Source organism: Centropristis striata, chromosome 8 (genome assembly GCF_030273125.1).
Source record: "Centropristis striata isolate RG_2023a ecotype Rhode Island chromosome 8, C.striata_1.0, whole genome shotgun sequence".
NCBI classification, from domain to species: Eukaryota; Metazoa; Chordata; class Actinopteri; order Perciformes; family Serranidae; genus Centropristis; species Centropristis striata.
Genome location: NC_081524.1, coordinates 8397322 through 8413774, shown reverse-complemented (window position 1 = coordinate 8413774; position 16453 = coordinate 8397322). Strand labels below are relative to the sequence as shown.

At 38.6% G+C, this 16453-nt stretch overlaps 1 protein-coding gene across 3 annotated transcripts in view; it reads right to left on the bottom strand.

Moving 5' to 3' along the window:
• Positions 1-1764: 1764 nt before the first annotated feature.
• Positions 1765-16453, bottom strand: part of bcam (basal cell adhesion molecule (Lutheran blood group)) — a 65961-nt gene continuing 51272 nt past the window's right edge. The window contains exons 11-17 of one of the 3 annotated variants that reach the window (XM_059338920.1): positions 14386-14510; positions 13508-13649; positions 11397-11420; positions 10762-10794; positions 8695-8836; positions 7155-7254; positions 1765-3863 (exon numbers count right to left, since the gene is read on the bottom strand). In XM_059338920.1, coding sequence (XP_059194903.1) covers positions 3861-3863; positions 7155-7254; positions 8695-8836; positions 10762-10794; positions 11397-11420; positions 13508-13649; positions 14386-14510 — 569 coding nt within the window. In that variant the 3' untranslated portion in view covers positions 1765-3860. Of the gene's footprint in view, positions 3864-7154; positions 7255-8694; positions 8837-10028; positions 10899-11396; positions 11421-13507; positions 13650-14385; positions 14511-16453 lie in introns of those variants that run through there. The other 2 variants (XM_059338921.1, XM_059338923.1) reach the window with 2 other exon arrangements.

Here is a 16453-nt window from a genome sequence, read left to right as displayed (position 1 = left end):
AATTTAAAAATGAGTCGTATTTTGCTGCCCGTACAAACGCCGTATACTGTTTTTTTTTGAGGCGAGACCAGTCTGGTGAAAGCCAAATGGCTGAAAAGTTTAAATGGATCTAGCAGTGGCTGCAACTGCCTACACTGCAAAGCAAACCAACAAAAGGAAGGTTAAATCATCAGAAAGAGAGTCCTTGCAGACAATTCAAACTCATGTTTGTATAGTTAACTAAAGCATTGAGTATGTCCTTTCAAAAAGCTTTACAGGCCACAAGTTTGTGTAGAAAACGGAACAGTAATTCTAATAGTGCCGCTATATAACAAATTGTGACAGGGTTTTTTTCCGTCTTTCTTTCCAAAAAACTGCCAGCCCAGCTCTAAGGTAAATAAAATGAGTGTCCTTGCAGCCAGTGATTCCTATTCAGCCAAAATTATATAGTCTCTCTTTCAATAAGCTTCTAGCTTTCAAAAAAAGGGTTATTTGTACTTTGACACCAAAATTATTGTGCTTTCAGAAGCGAATTGACGGCACTGATAGAAAATTATGTGTTGAGATTCAGCTTTTTACCATATTGATGCTTGAGACGTTTTACATTCTTGTGAATTCAGTTCATCTAATAGATTTTACTCATTGAAAAGCATCTGCATGAGCAAATGTTTCATAGGTTTCACAGCAGCTTTTTAATAGTCTGAAACCCTGTGGAGATGCTGACACGTATCCTCACGTCCATCACATCAGCAGGGGACGACACTGACACCGTTATTTACAATTTCCATAAATTCGTTCTATCAATACGCTCTTACAGCTTGCTTCCGTCTTTGCTGCTTTGTATTCGAAGCACATATCGATTCCTCTGGGTCACATTGATGTGAGCCTTTTTAATTTACTAATGGAAGAGCCAGCAGACCAGTGGGAGTGTGTCAGGACAACAGCGCTGATAGGCCCACACCCACACAGCCTGTTTACACACGGTGTCTGGCAAAATTGTCACAAAGTGGTACAAGGTTGCGTTATGTAAGCTCACTGTTAGAGAGAGGAGAGATTTTTTAATGCAGAGAATAAAACAGACCAGTTTTAGACAAATCCTTTCATCCCGTCCCTTGATTAACGTTTTAGATTTGATGTATGAATTTTGAAATAGTCAATTACGATTATAGCTGCAATTGGTAAGAGTCATCCTATTAACTGTTGCCGATCAATATACAAAACCGCACAGCAATTTTGCGATGATTGATGGCTTCATTTCAAGTCATTTCTAAACATGAGAGCGAGCAGAGAGAACAGTGCATCATGGAGTTGGCAGTGAAACCGTCCCCGACGCAGTTATCGATGCAAAACATGAGCTTCCTCAATTTTTCTGTTCTGTCACAACAAATCAAAGGATCAATCAGCGTGGGGGCAAATTTACATAATGCCCGTCCTATCAGAGAGATTAAAGTTTGGTGCAAGCTGGGAATCAGTTTAGATGTCATCTTCGAGGAAGTGTAAAGGAAAACATACACGGATGAATTACATCAAAAGCTATTTCGTTTTTGATTCGCTTTTTGTCTGGGGTGTCAAGATTTTAGAGATGATGTTCAACGGTGTGTGAGGGTTTCAGCTGCTTCATCATATGGTCAGACACACTTTCTTGCTCCCATACAACGCTGTGTATCTAAAAAAAGCATACAGGGTGAATTTCAAAACAACTTTAGTCCCGTAGTTATAGTAAATAGTCACATCACAGCTTTTTGCATATTTCCTGTTGCAGAGATGGGAATAAAAACACAGAGATTACAGTGTTGTGATTGGTTTTCTTGAGTTTTGTTTCATTATAAATTCTACACAGCTGGAACAAAATAAAAAGATACATCAACACACCACAGAGGTCACAACAGCGTACCACAAAATATACAGTATACAGTACAGAGAGAGAGAAGTAAAGCACTGAGAATATCTCATAAAAAAGAATCCTAAAAAAACAAAAACATTTCTCTCTTCTCTCAGAGCGAGTGGAAAAGCATGGGAAAATGAAAACTCAGTAGTTCCAAAATAAAGAATCCCCCTTTCTAGAAAAAAAAACAACTTTTATACCACAATATTTTTTATATAAAACATTAAAAAATCAAAAGAACGATGCTCCAAGTTCACTTTTCTATCTTCACCTGCCACCACAGGTTTGCTAACAGTCAATATGGCAAGATCAGTAGACAGACATTACAAAATAAAACCAGCCTTGTGAGCAGAGATAGTGGTTTGAGGTGACATTCTTTCAAGGAAAAAAAAACAAGGCCATTGGTTCCAGTGTACAACAAAGTTAAAGGGCACGTCAACCCGCTATCAAACCTCTCTGGCCTGCCGACAGTGTAGGGGAGAAACAAAAAATGCCAGTATTTCGTACCTAAACACAGAAACACTCCTGCTGTGACACTCAAAAACGCTTCCATTTGGTAAAAATAAAAGGTACATCACATACTTCAACCAACCCCCGCTCCCTCCCACACCTTCCCTTCCCTTCCCTGCTTGTATCAAACTAGAGTGAACCAGTGATTTCTCCTAACAGGTGAATCTGTGACTACTGCGCCGTGGCCCCTTAAAGTCCCATTTTGTTGTCACGGGGGGGAAAAAAAACACGGCAGGCTACATTTTGAGCTTGTCGGCCATTTCGGCAAAATTCACCAATTTTACAGTGAAAGCTGATGATAATTGGGCTTTCTGAGCAGAACCGTTTCTCGCTGCACTTGGGAGAATGGTTTCATCCCGGATCAGACGACTGAAAAGCTGCAAAGGACTCTGGAAGAAATGGTAGCAATTACGGTCCCAGGCCAGCAGACACTTTGAACTCCACCACATGCACAGTAAACCTCCTGCTTGATAGACAGGCTGATAGTAGTATTTGAATTTACAGCGACAACAGGAGAACAAAGTGAACAATTGATGTACTAAGATAATATACTAGTATGGTGGAAATGGCAAGAACAAATTTGTACAACCTAATAACTTGCTTGTTTTGCTGGCTTTTAAGCTGGATTTACAAAAAAAAAAAAAAAAAGGCAAGCAATTTAAAAGGAAAGGATTGGCGTTATTAAATGTCTGGGCTGCTTCTACGGAAAACTAATTAGGGATATTGGAAAAAACATTCACAGGTGGCAAAAATGCAATTAAACAAACAGCACTAAAGCAAACACAGAGCTTCTTTGAGCGGAAATGTTACAGCTGCGTGTGTGCCAAACAGTGGGCTGAGGGATTAAATGTTGTGAGCGTAAATCATCACTTGTTATTGAGGTGAATAAAAACAGAATGGCACTGTGTGATAATTTTCCCCAATATACCCAGCAGAGAGCAGAGAATTTAAGTGCAGACTCCAAGGCAGAATAGACATTCAGCGTGCGGACACTAACACACACACAGCGTGGCTTAATGGCATTTTATGTTTCATTTGGGGTAGATAAGAAAGATTGAGCCACCGTGTTTGGACCGTGTTAGCCGCGCCTCGCTGTGCAGCACTATTCTACAGAGGAGTCAACCAAAGATGTGATTGGTAAAGAAGAATCAAAAAGAAGCCATGGTGATATTGTCATCCAGTGATTTCACGTTGTGATTTTGCACCTGTATGGTTTTAAACCCGTGGTAGCATATATGGATGGAGTTTATAACAAAAAAAAGGGAGAAACTCCATCCAAAACGATCTACTACAGGTTATAAAACAAGTATAGCCAATGCCAAACATGGTGTGCCTCCCGAGGTCCCCAAAAACAAACCAAAGTCCATGTTCCACCTCTTGTTGTCCCCCCACAGTCATGTATAGTGAATAAAAATTAGCCCTCTTCATAACTTGTTCTCCTCCTTCCCTTCATCCCTCTGTCGGCTACTTCCATTGTCTTCATTCATCACTGTCAGAGAGAAAGAGAGAAATACACAAAGAACAATGTAAATTACCAATTATAATGTTATAAGAAAATAAGAAGAAAAAAATACAAAAAAATAAAAGAAAGTACCATATTGATGATGCATGCAATATCTACTAAACAACATGGATATAAATAAATGTATTAGATATTTATTGATCAAACATGCCCCAAAGCAAACTGAATGATAATGATGTTCTTTGGAGTTCACCCCAAAATAAAACAATCTCATACACGTACTGCTATTTATCAATCTAGATTGCTTCAAACAAGTTTCATGAAAATTGGGCCAGCAGGTTTTCTGTAACTCTGCTGAAAAACAGACAAAAAACCAACAAACCGAACTGAAAACCGATGGTGGAGATAATTAGCATGTCTGCTTCCTCTCGACTATAATGGAACCATGTGGCTGTCGAGTTGTGGTGCTCAAAGCGCCAAAAAATTAAATTTGAAAAAGCCAACAGCAATGTCTCTCTCCAAAAATCAGCTCATTCTAGGAGGATGCCATTAATGTTAACCTCTTGCGCTATAATGAGCTTGTTGTCCTTGAATAGATGCACGCATACTTCTGTGCAGTGGTGGGTGTAGTTCGGTTGCAAGAAAATAGTTTAAACTGCTCATAACAAGGTTATGATTTTTTTTTACCACTTCTTGACTAAAGCAGTTCGGGTTTGGAGCTGGTTCACAGTTGGTTCAGCGGTTGCGATAACCCGCTCTAGCTAGCCCGTAACAATCACATTGCAGTTAAACAAATCAAATAAATGAATGATACAAGGTTCAGTTGGTCTCTCTCAATGGTAGTGAGTTGGTCTTGTTGGTCAGATAACCCCGCCCCCAGCCCCTGACGAAAGCAGTTCAAGCCAGTTTTCCTGGCTGAGAGACGGTTCTTTGGTAGTCGAGAACCAAAGAACTGGTTTGTGATTGGGCACCGGCCGGGAACTGGCTTGGTCTAAAAGTGGTATTAGAGGGCACTTTGAGCACCACAAGTCGAGAGCCATATGGTTCCATTATAGTCAAGAGAAAGCAGACACCTCTTCGACCGATATCTCATCAACTCTGCAACTTACACCAAAACAATCTAGATTCTGGGTTGAACAATCCCCATAACCTCCCAATGAAATATTCCCTTTGCATATTCATGGCTTATTCAACATTTATTTATCCGGTGCTAATTATCAACTACATAATGTTTTTAGTTCGTTTTTTTGTTGTTTTTGGTTTGGTCTGTTGTTTGTTAAATCTGGGGTGGATCCAGAACACGGGGAGGATACACAAATTATCTTTCACTTTTGTTAACTTGAGTTAGGTGCATTTGGTCATGGTGGAGGTCTGCAATCTCTAAGAGCCCTTCTAGTTAACTGTAGATAACCTTTTTGACTTTAGAATTCAGTAGAATTACAACAATTATATACACATAAACAATATTCATATATAAAACTTGCATGTAAAACTTCTAAAAGTAGTATTTTGGACAATTTTATACTTTTATTAGAGTGCTGACATGGAACAAAGGGAGATGTAGAAAATATAGAACATTTGATGACAGAATACTATATTTCAGTACACCATAGAAGTGTTGTGTATTCTGCAGCTGGTTTTATAAGCTGTACGCATCAGAAGCTTATATTCATTTGTTTACTTGGTATAGCAAGACATTTTCCTCAATACATCTGTTATGAAAATGTAGAAGTCAAGATTTAATTTCAGAATTAAATTAAATCTGTCTGGGGCTGGGGCCGCAGCCTTTCTGGAGACAGCATTCTGGGTGATAATTTTTTAATGACATCTCAGGAAAGAAACATCACTCGACAGCATATGGAGAGACCGGCTTTTACATCTTCTCGTTATATCCATTTCAAAAGCAAAGAAAATGTGTCTGCAGTCTCCCAGCAGTTCTGAAATGTCACACAGTTTCGCTGTCACGAGGTTCAAATATCACATAAAACAAGACTCCCTCTAAACTGGCTTTTACATTCCCGTCAAATGTGCCACTACCATAAATTTCATGATGAAATGTTTTACATTTGTGATGACATTTTCAGACGATGCCGCGCAGCTGTCACGCTCCATCATTTGAGCTGCAGGGACAGCTTTCTCAAACCTGCTCTCTTTGAACTAAAACTGACTTCAGACCCTCAATCAGCATGACAGATGTGTCTGCAGATATTTCTGCTGACTGTAACACCTGTGTTTATGTCTTTCAGATCACATTAACTATGAGGAATCTTTGTAGGTATATGTCAACATGACCAGTGCAATATATCCCAAAAAGGACTTCTGACTATAATAATGCTTTTAAGTTGCCATTGCTTGCTTCTACACCTCAAAATCTATCTATAAAAGCAAGAAGCGTCTGTGTGTGTGTGTGTGTGTCTAGGGCATATCTCGCTGACCATTAGTCAGACTGACCAAAGCTTTAGTGTGCATCCTCCATTTTTAAGATTTTTTAATAAATTTTTCAAAATATCATTATTTATGTAGGACGTGTTGCAGCATTGTTTCCGATCGGACGCCTTTTATAGGAGCTCCGCCCCATTGTGTGATAGGCCTACACCTGGTCAGTAACACAATTCACTCTGGATTTCCACCCTGACTCATCTCATCTGTAAGTCTATTTAGCCTACCTATCTTTTGAAGTTTTAAAGTGCGCTACAAGGTTCAATTTTCCAATAATATTCTAATAGTTTCCAGCGAATATCAATGTTCAATGTGCATGTGCTGGATGGTGTGCGTACCTTATGAAAAGTGTTTTATGGAGTTGCAGACTTTGTTGTAGCGCGATTAGCATGCTAAGCGGAGATTTAGCTTTATTCACTTCTGTTGTTATGTTGCATTACTATGTAATTCAGGGATGACATTCATGTGGCTTAGTGTAATGCCCATAATCATTTGATATGAGATACTTACATGCAATTAAGTATATCAGCTAATTGGGTTCATGTTAATGTACTTTTACTGAGCATAATGCGTAATGTGCTATCTCACGATTAGCATGCTAAGCGTTGATTTAAGCCCTTTCTTCTGCATCAGTTTGATCCATTGAAAACAGTAAAAACAAAACTTTATTAACTGACAGCTAAGCATAATAGGGACGGAAAGATTCTTCCTACAGGCACTGCACTAGTAATCTAAATTGACTTTGTTTGATAACATTAAACTGCCAAGTTGAACTAATTCTTCTTTTTTTGTCTTCTGCCAAAAGGAATGTTGTGTCCATTCTAGCTGAAGAGTGTTTGATTTAACCAAAATCTTGATCTCCGTGTCTACTGGGCTGACCTGTTCTGTGGTCGGTCTCTTGTTGAGGAGACCGGCCTCTTCATTGGCCTTGTCTGTCTTCATCTCCACCACGATGTCGTTGTTGACCTCGCCGCTGGCCCTGCGGAGAGAACAGGGGAGAAAAACAAAGAAAGGTCTTAGAAGAGTCAATTACATTTGCACACCTAAGATACGATAAAAAACAGCTCTTTCAGCTATTTAAGATAACAAACTTCAACACACTATCTTCTGGAGGATTATTTCCCAGTTGAGACTCAAATTTTTTAGATCTGCATACTGATATGAAAACACTCAAATCAGACGAACGCACAAAACATATCAAATGGAAAGGAGCAAAATCAGATTTGGAGTTTATTATCATAAATGGATCAGGTTCACACAAAGTTTGAGGCTGAGCAAGTTTCTTTGTTGCATTTAAATGTGGCTTCTTCGACAGATGGGGAAACTCAGCGTGTTACTTTGCATAATGCGACAGAATGGAGCTTTTAAGACTATTGGCAGCTCTGTTGTAGATAATTTTACTCTGATGCTGGTAGAAAACATTGACATTTTCTCCTCCAAGACGCATTTAATAACTTGGGAAGTGCACGTCTATACATTTTATTTTCATTGTAGATGTTTATCCATATATTTATTGAATCTCTGGTGCTTTTTGTGTGAAACTTTTTTCTTAATTTATGTTGGAAAAACAACGTATGAAGCAGCACTTCTTTTATCATTAAATCAATGGTGGCCCTGAGAGCTCACAGCGCTGAAATTTAAGAAAACACATGCAAATGCACAAAACAGAAGCAAATTGAGAAAACATCTTCATCAATTTGACCACACAAGCGCAGCATTTAGAAAACGTGCTGCAAAGACCACAACACAACAGAAGTATTTCCAGAGGACACTTTTGGTGATGCACACGTTTGGACACGCTTGTGATATTATCACGTTATTTCAAGATAATGATAATTTCACGTTATAAAGATCATAGTGTGCTAACGTTAGCCGGCGATCAATATCGTGCTAATGTTAGCGGCCTAGCAAGACCAAGAGCAACTCTGTGCCGTTGAGAGAGATCAACTAAACCGTGTATCATTCATTGATTTGATTTGTTTAACTGCAATGTAATTAATACGGGTAGCGGGCTAACGCTATATATCACTTTATAACATGAAATTATCATTATCATGTAATAACGTGATGATATCACATGCGTGTCCAGACGTGTGCATCACTTTTAAGTGTCCTCTGGAAACACTTCTGGTGTGTTGTGGTCTATTTGCAGTGTGTTTTCTTTATGTGCTGTGTTGTGGTCTTTGATGAAGATGTTTTCTCAATTTGCATGTGTTTTGTTAAGTTGCAGCGATGTGAGCTCTCAGGGCCACCGTATGAATCTACTTCAGGAATGTTTACCACAAAAAAACCTTGACAAAAGCACCAGAGTGTGGTCTATTAATCTTTACTGGTAATTGACTCACATGAGCTAATCACCACCAACATTAATCCCCTCTGTCCTCCTGTTCTCCCCCTCCTTCCCCTCTTGTCTACTCACACTTCCTTCTTGTCCTTTTTGCTGCAGGGCAGCTTGTTCTTCTTGTTCAGGCAGTAGATGAGAGCCACCAGCAGCAGGAGCAGCAGAACACACACCACCACGGCTATCACCACCCCGCTGGAGCCTCCCTGCTGCTTGTCAGCTACAGTGCCGTAATGGAGGGACACATGGGGAGGGAGGGATGGAGGGACGGATGGTGGGAGGACAGATGTGGGAGGGAGACGCGGGAGGTGGGGGTGAAGGGTTGATCATGGTGGAGGAGGTGGGAGGAAAATGGGGGAGTTTTTGATTTTGAAGGGGCAGTGGTAGGGAGAGGGGAATCATGGGGGTGTGGGGGGTGGTGGTGTTTGATTCGTGGGTTAGAAAAGAAGGAGGCAAGGGGAGGAAAGTAATTTCATTCGGGGTACCAGGGGAGTGGGAGAGGAGGTGGCGGGATGGGGAGGGGAGGATGGAGACAGGGAGAGGATGGGTGTCCAGATGAAGACAATAGATGGACGGGTGGGGAGGAGAAGGAGCGGGGAGTGGGATGTGGGGTAAACTTTAGAATGCAATGACTGAAAAGTGATGGGACCCAAAAACGGGGCCTGTACACACACTGTACACAGATAAAACCAAACAGCTGACCAAAGCCAGAAAACACAGAAACACTGAGCATACTCACCCATCCACCTACACTTGTATTACTATACTTGTGAGGACATGACTCTACTGTTATTTTATCAGATTTTATGTTGTTTAAAGGCCAGTTCTGCGTCTTTGAAGTGGGGTTGTCAGAAGTACTTATCTATGATCAGGCACGGAAGCTAAAGATATATTATCTACCTAAAAAACATCATCACTTTATGCTTTATTTAGAATATTTTCACAGCTTTACTTTTCTGTCAGATGGTTCTGTTTAAGTTTATGTAGGGGGAACTGAAGTTGAAGTTCTGTAAGGTACAATTACTGTTTTTTAACGTTGCTAAAATACCTTTTCCTGCTGCCCCGTCAGTACTCCTGCCTGCCTCTCCAAACTGGTATGGGGGCGTCCCAAACTGATAAGAATCTCAAACAACCCCACTTCAATAAATCCTAACTATCCCTTCAAGAGTACTTTTTTAATGATTGGCTGGTTGGGGGTTTCCTTTAAAAGGAACAGGGAAATACGCTCATTTGCTCTCTTGCATAGAGTTACTGATGAAAATTGTTTCATCTGTTAATTGTTAACGTCGGAGCCAGTAGACATTAACGTAGCTTAGCATAAAGACAGAAAACTGTGGGAAACAGCGAACTTGGCTCTGTTGAAACTTAAAAAAATAAAAAATCAGCCAACCTGCACCTTGAAAGCTCAATAATTAACATATAATATCTAAATTGTTGAATGGCTTTAAAGGGTGAAATGTGATGGACTATTTCTTGGTGGAGAAGAAGAAATGTCAAACTAGTCCTTTAAAATTAGACTTCAGTCGTACTTCTGGTAAACAGTTAATCATTCAAGATAAATGCAAAAAGTCTACTTAACTATCGGTAACTAAAATAATTGTAATACTGCTTTTCTCTGTGGTTAAATTGACGTTAACATGTCTTAAATTGACTGCAAAGATAAAAAATTAAACATAACTTCTTACTCTTTTTGAGCGTACCAAGTGGCTGTATATATATAAAAGTAATGTTATATTCTGAGGTGTCCTGATATATAAAAAAAGGAACAAAGTGGAGGAAACGTTCTTTGCCTCCATGTTGTCCATTATTATTGTATCAGGACCCTGAAACTTCTCTAATAAAAGCAATGAAAAGGTAAACAGATCATTTAGGGGTTTGGGACCAAACAAGACACGGATAATGTCTCGTTAATAGGAAAATAATCACCTGATAAATCGAAAAAGGGAAATAATTGTTAACTGTCAAGCTGTGATTAATAGTCTGTCCTCTCCCCTACAGTAATACAAGTACGGATACACAAACGCATTAGCTCTTCTAAACACAAATACATTAACTTGTGTGTGCACACAGACATAAATACACACACAGCGACTTACAGTTCTAGACGTACGCCATACACATGTCAATAGGGTTAGCGATACAGACCTGACTTAAGCACAGGGTTTCCAGAGAGCAGCACTTTGAGAAAAAGAGAGTTTCTCAGTCCCAGAGCATAGCAAAGCAACAACCACAACACCGACACCACTAAGAGCATACGCACACGAAAGCTACAGTACTAAATCCTAAAAACAAACACACACAGCAACCCGGCGAGTAGAAACGGCGAAAAGGAAAAAAAGCGAGAAAAAGAAGTAGGCAGTCGGAAGGAAGAGGTGACCAAAAAGGAGACACAGTGAAGAAACAAAGAGAGGAAAGGAAGGAATAGAATAGAATAGATTCCTTTATTGTCCCCAAGGGGCCACAAAAGTTGTAGTAGCATCCACAAAATATAGGACAGACATCATACAAAGGTGACAAGAAGAAGAAGATAACAATATACAATATCCACAGTGTTCGGTAGCAAGAGGGCAAATATACAAGATTACAGTACAGCAGAGGGAGTGTGTGTGTGTGTGTGTGTGTGTGTGTGTGTGTGTGAGTGTGTGTGTGTGTGTGATGGAGGGGCTGGGGCAAGAGGAGATGGGTGGAGGGTGGGGGGTTTCTAAATTACAAGCTCTGTACAATAAAGAGTCCTGAGAGAAGGAGGGAGGAGAGGAGGAGGAGAAGGGAGAAGGCTCTACCTCTGTCGGCTGAGTTGTCAATTGCTGCAAGAGAAGAAAGAGAAAAAAGGGTTTAGTTTGCAGGTTATGGTGCTTAAAGAAAGCAAAAGAAACCTGGATTTGGTTGCACCAGCTTTTTATACATCCATTACCAAGATTGTGCATTAAGTGTAACTCTAAAATGTATAGTTTTTGTCTATTTTTTATCTCTTAGGAGCCAAGGAGTTCACGTTTTTGGCTCGGTTTGTTTGTTTGTCTGTCTGTCAGCAGGAAAACAGGAAAAATACCAGCGCGATTTAATTAAACTCAGGGGAAGGGTGTAGAACAGCCAAAGCAAGAATCCATTACATTTTGGAGTAGACACATTCATTATTTTTCACAATTGTTAACATTATGAGCCAATGCTGCATTCATGTGGTTTCAAATAATCTGGAAAATGAGTTCCCGACGGGGGAAAATTCACTGTCGTGCACAGTGAAGTCCAAACATCAACACTGGTGGAGGTGGAGCACTCTTGGAGTGCACTTCTAATTAGGTTTTGTAGTAATTAAAAATTATAATTGTATAATTTCTTTCTATTTCATATCATTATCAAACATTTTATAATGTGTTGGATTCAATTTGTGTAAAAACACCCACATTCTTTGCCCTTTATTCCTATTTTAGTAAGTTATCTTCGTCAGTTTGCTAAAGCTGGCAGTTAATATATACATTACTAACAACTAATCTCTACTAACAACTAGTTTGTGTGGTGTTTAGTAAACACCTATGTATAACCAGTGTTGGTAACATTACTTTCAAAAAGTAATTAGTTATAGTTACTCACTACTTGTTCCAAAAAGTAACTGAGTTAGTAACTGAATTACTTTATAATAAAAGTTTAGTTTAGTTTAGTTTATTATTAAGATCCCCATTAGCTGCAGCAAAGCTACAGCTATTATTCCTGGGATCCAACAGTATCAAAGGAATGTCAAATCGCTTAACTGATGTCAACTACATGCCAGTGCCAAGTGATAAATCTTTTCATGTTTATGTTTTGAAAACACAAAACATAAACATTATAAAAATGAATAACTAAAAACCATTAACAAGTGAGCGATATGCTTCACTTAACAAAACAAAACAGAGTGTTTACGCTTCTTAACTGTGCCTCATTCATACTTCGTTATATTAACTATTCACATACTAATCCATATTACACACAGTTGCTATATGTCAAAGAATTTGGATTTTTCTGAGCAATTTTCACAAGTCAGTTGAAATAAGTAGAACAGACAGGTGCTTGTATATGACCTTCCATATTATATATTCCATATATTATTGCACATCAACAGACGGCAAGAGGCTTATCCTGCATTGTAACTGTAACTGCAATAAAATTAATGTGTGTGTGTGGTGTGTGTGTGTGGCGCTGGAGCACGTGTGCTCGCTTGTGTGTAAAAACACTGGCTCTGATTGGCTGCCATGAAACATGACTCTGCCTTAGCCGATCATAATCGCTTATCTCATTGTTAACCCACCCACCATATATATATATATATATATATATATATATATATACATATATATATATGTTATATGTTATATCATCTGCCTCTCATCCACATACACACAGCTGTGATGCCTCTGTGCACATCATTGTACATTTGTGTTTTTCTTTGTTGTTGTCTGTGCTGTATGTCTGCTGTCTTTACTTGTGGTCCACATGGTGTAGTGTATTTGTCCCTGATGTCACCTTGTTTGTTACGTCATTTCACCAATAAAATATGACTAAAAAAAATAAAAAATTCATAGTAACGCATTGCATTAACGTCGTTGTAACGACAGAAACAGTAATTAGTTAGATTAACCCGTTACTGAAAAAATAACTGCGTTTTTCCAAACACTGGTTATAATAACCGGGCTGAGTTTGACCTCCAGCAGCTGAGCTCTAAAATCTGATTTCCTTTCCTTTGAAAAACAGTTTCACCTGTTTCCAAAACAACTTAATTCACCAAGTAATTTTTGTCTCATTAAGTAACAACATTTTTCGACATCACAACTAAAGATCAAAAGCCTGCAGTGAGGAAAACATGCAGGAGGAGGAGGGAAACGCTGCAGCATCACGGTTGCCGTCATCTCCTCACACTGACCTCTTTTGAGAGATACCGGCAAGGTCTTGCTATCAGTCCCGTGCTCGTTGGAGACCTCGCAGATCACGCCGTTCTTCATGACCTCGGCCGTGGCTGGGAGGGTTATGGTGCTCACCACCTTGTTACCTTCCACTGTTACCGACTGGCAGGGGCAATGGATGGAGGCGAGAGAGAGGAAGGAAGAACGAGAAAGATAGGACACATTTTTTACACATTTTCTTGCTTCTTTTTTTTGTTGCATTCATCCAAACCTGGTTCCCATAACTTTGCACACTCTAGTGATGCTTGATTCCACATTTATTCCCATAAATCTTATTTATACATCATGATATGCTTTTAAAAATGCTGAGTTGTGCAAGCTTAAACATCTCTCCCCGTTTTGATCTTACATACGTCGCTATTTGCTTCTGAAACGATCAGATCTTTCAGAAGGATCATGAAAGTTTTATCTCATGTTATCACTTCATTTTATGTAATATTTCAATTATGAAGCCGTATTCCCCGTGTAAGTTTCTTTAAAGCTGCATTTTCTTTTCAACTATATCACATCAATATGAAATATTAGAATAAAATATTACTTTCCAGAGCCCTGCGAGCTGTATCGCTCCATCTTTTTTTTCTATTGCTTTTGAAGTTTAACAAGCAGCCTCCCAAGCAGAAGCCCTTCAGATGTAATGAAAAAACATGCTTCAAACTTCACATATTGACCCAAATGAAAGCCCTGATGGTGAAACTCTGTTTTTATACTCTTCTTTGTGCGGCCCCTTCCAAGATAGTAGCAATTACATTTGTTTACTGAGTGATTCCTGTAAATTGCACACTACAGCAGGTAATTCTATGTTATGTATTTATCTCTGACTGTGTGTTTGCATTCGCACCTCTTTTCCTGACTGCTTCCAGGTAAACTGAGGGGGTGGAGAGCCAAAGGCAGAGCACTTCAGAGTCACCATGTCTCCTTCCTTTGACACCTCTGCGATGGCGGGAGCCTCGATCATCGGCTTTCCTGGAAGGGGTGTGAGAAAGCCGGTGAACAGGGGAAATGTTTGGTATAAACAACACGACTAAAGGTCAAACACGCAGACACACACACACTGTAAATCATTTCAGGCTCGTTGGAAATAATAGCACAAGTTCCCCCGCTGTCTTTAAAATGTGAGTTAACTGAACTGAAGTTGGATAATTAGTCATCAAAGTGTTACAAGTTCAATATATTACTATGTTGAAGATGGTAATATGGTGATCACATTTCTTTATAAACTTAATTTAATTTAATGAGTTAACTGAACTTTTAGCAGTACGTCCATTCGACAGAACTCACAACGATCTGTTCTAAGAGGTCTGAAAAAAAATATGTGAAATTTTAATTAAATAGAAATAATTAAATAGATACAGTCAGGAAAAAAAATATATATTGACCACCCTTATTTTCTCTTTGATTTCTTGTTCATTTAATGCCTGGTACAAATAAAGTTACATTTCTTTGGACAAATATAATGATAACACACTGCCCTTACTTTTTAACTATGCAATGTTTGACTTGTGCTTTTTATTATTTTATCTCTTTTCTTATCCTGCTGTATCTTATTTTATCTTATTTGTAATTTTATTTCTATTTCCCTGTTTTAATTGACTGTTTTTTTACTGTTTTCAATTGTGTCTTGCTGTTTTTAATGTTTATGTAAAGCACTTTGAATCACCTTGTGTTGAACTGTGCTAAACAAATAAACTTGCCTTGCCTAACAACAAAAATAGCTCATAAGAGTTTAATTTAAGAGCTGATATCTATACATTTTCCATGGTTTTGTTGATGATGATTTTGGTTATTATCAAGAAAACCATGGACAATGTCTAGATATCAGCTCTTACATTAAACTCTTATGAGCTATTTTTGTTGTTATCATTATATTTGTCCAAACAAATGTACCTTTAGTTGTACCAGGCATTAAAATGAACAAGAAATTGATGAAAACAATGGTCTAATAATTTTTTCCTGACTGTATATCACACTGAAAATGATCATTTGTGCGTGACTTTCTCACCCTGTGTTACTTTGAATTCTTAAAGAAAAGCTTTTTTTTTTTTTTTTGCATGCCTCCACGGTGAATGAAAACTGAGAAAACTCTTGATGAATTGAAGTAAATTGGTGCCGCGAACAACAGCAAAACTATATTAAAACATTTGTTTACAACTCGTGTGTTTCATTATCCATTCATTTGCACGTCTTCTCAAACATTTGCATTTTTACTAAAACCTGCATAAACAGAGTCACACTTGGCAGACTACTCATTTAAGCGCATCTTTCATTATGTTTAAACAGATGTTTGACATATTTTTACAGTTGTTAAACACAGCACCTATTCCTTTTAATTCAGCAAGAATTTTCATTTATTCTACTATTGTGGAGGCAAGAAAATCAAGTTTTCTGCATGAATTTAAAGTGCCACAGGGTCAGTAATTGATATACAAATGATCAAATTGGGGGCAAAGTATTCCTTTAACTTAAAATAAATGATGCCTACACAGTCTGTTTTAATTAACCCATTTAAGCCGGTAAAGCCTTACCGCATTTCTACCATTAAAGCCGTTGAAGCGGATACGACGTTTTGTAGTATTTGTAGTTTTTTTCACCTATTTTCGGCCTCTTGGCCAATGAAATGCATCAGAATACAGGTGGGAGTGTCGCAATGCAACATGGGACTTTTCCAGAACTGAAATCATGGCGGAAGACGTCTATAGCGGAGGGAGCTCAGATATAAGAGCAAGAAGCTCTCAATTACTTCTTGAATTTCATTTCTATCTGCTACAGAGGCTGAAAAATCGATTATTTAGTATAAGCGTTGACACTTTTGTTGAATTCCCAGAAAAACTTCAGGTTTTAGGGGCTTATTTTAAAATTGCCTAGAGGTTTTACAGGCATTTTTTCCAGGTGTTTTAGGACTAAATGGG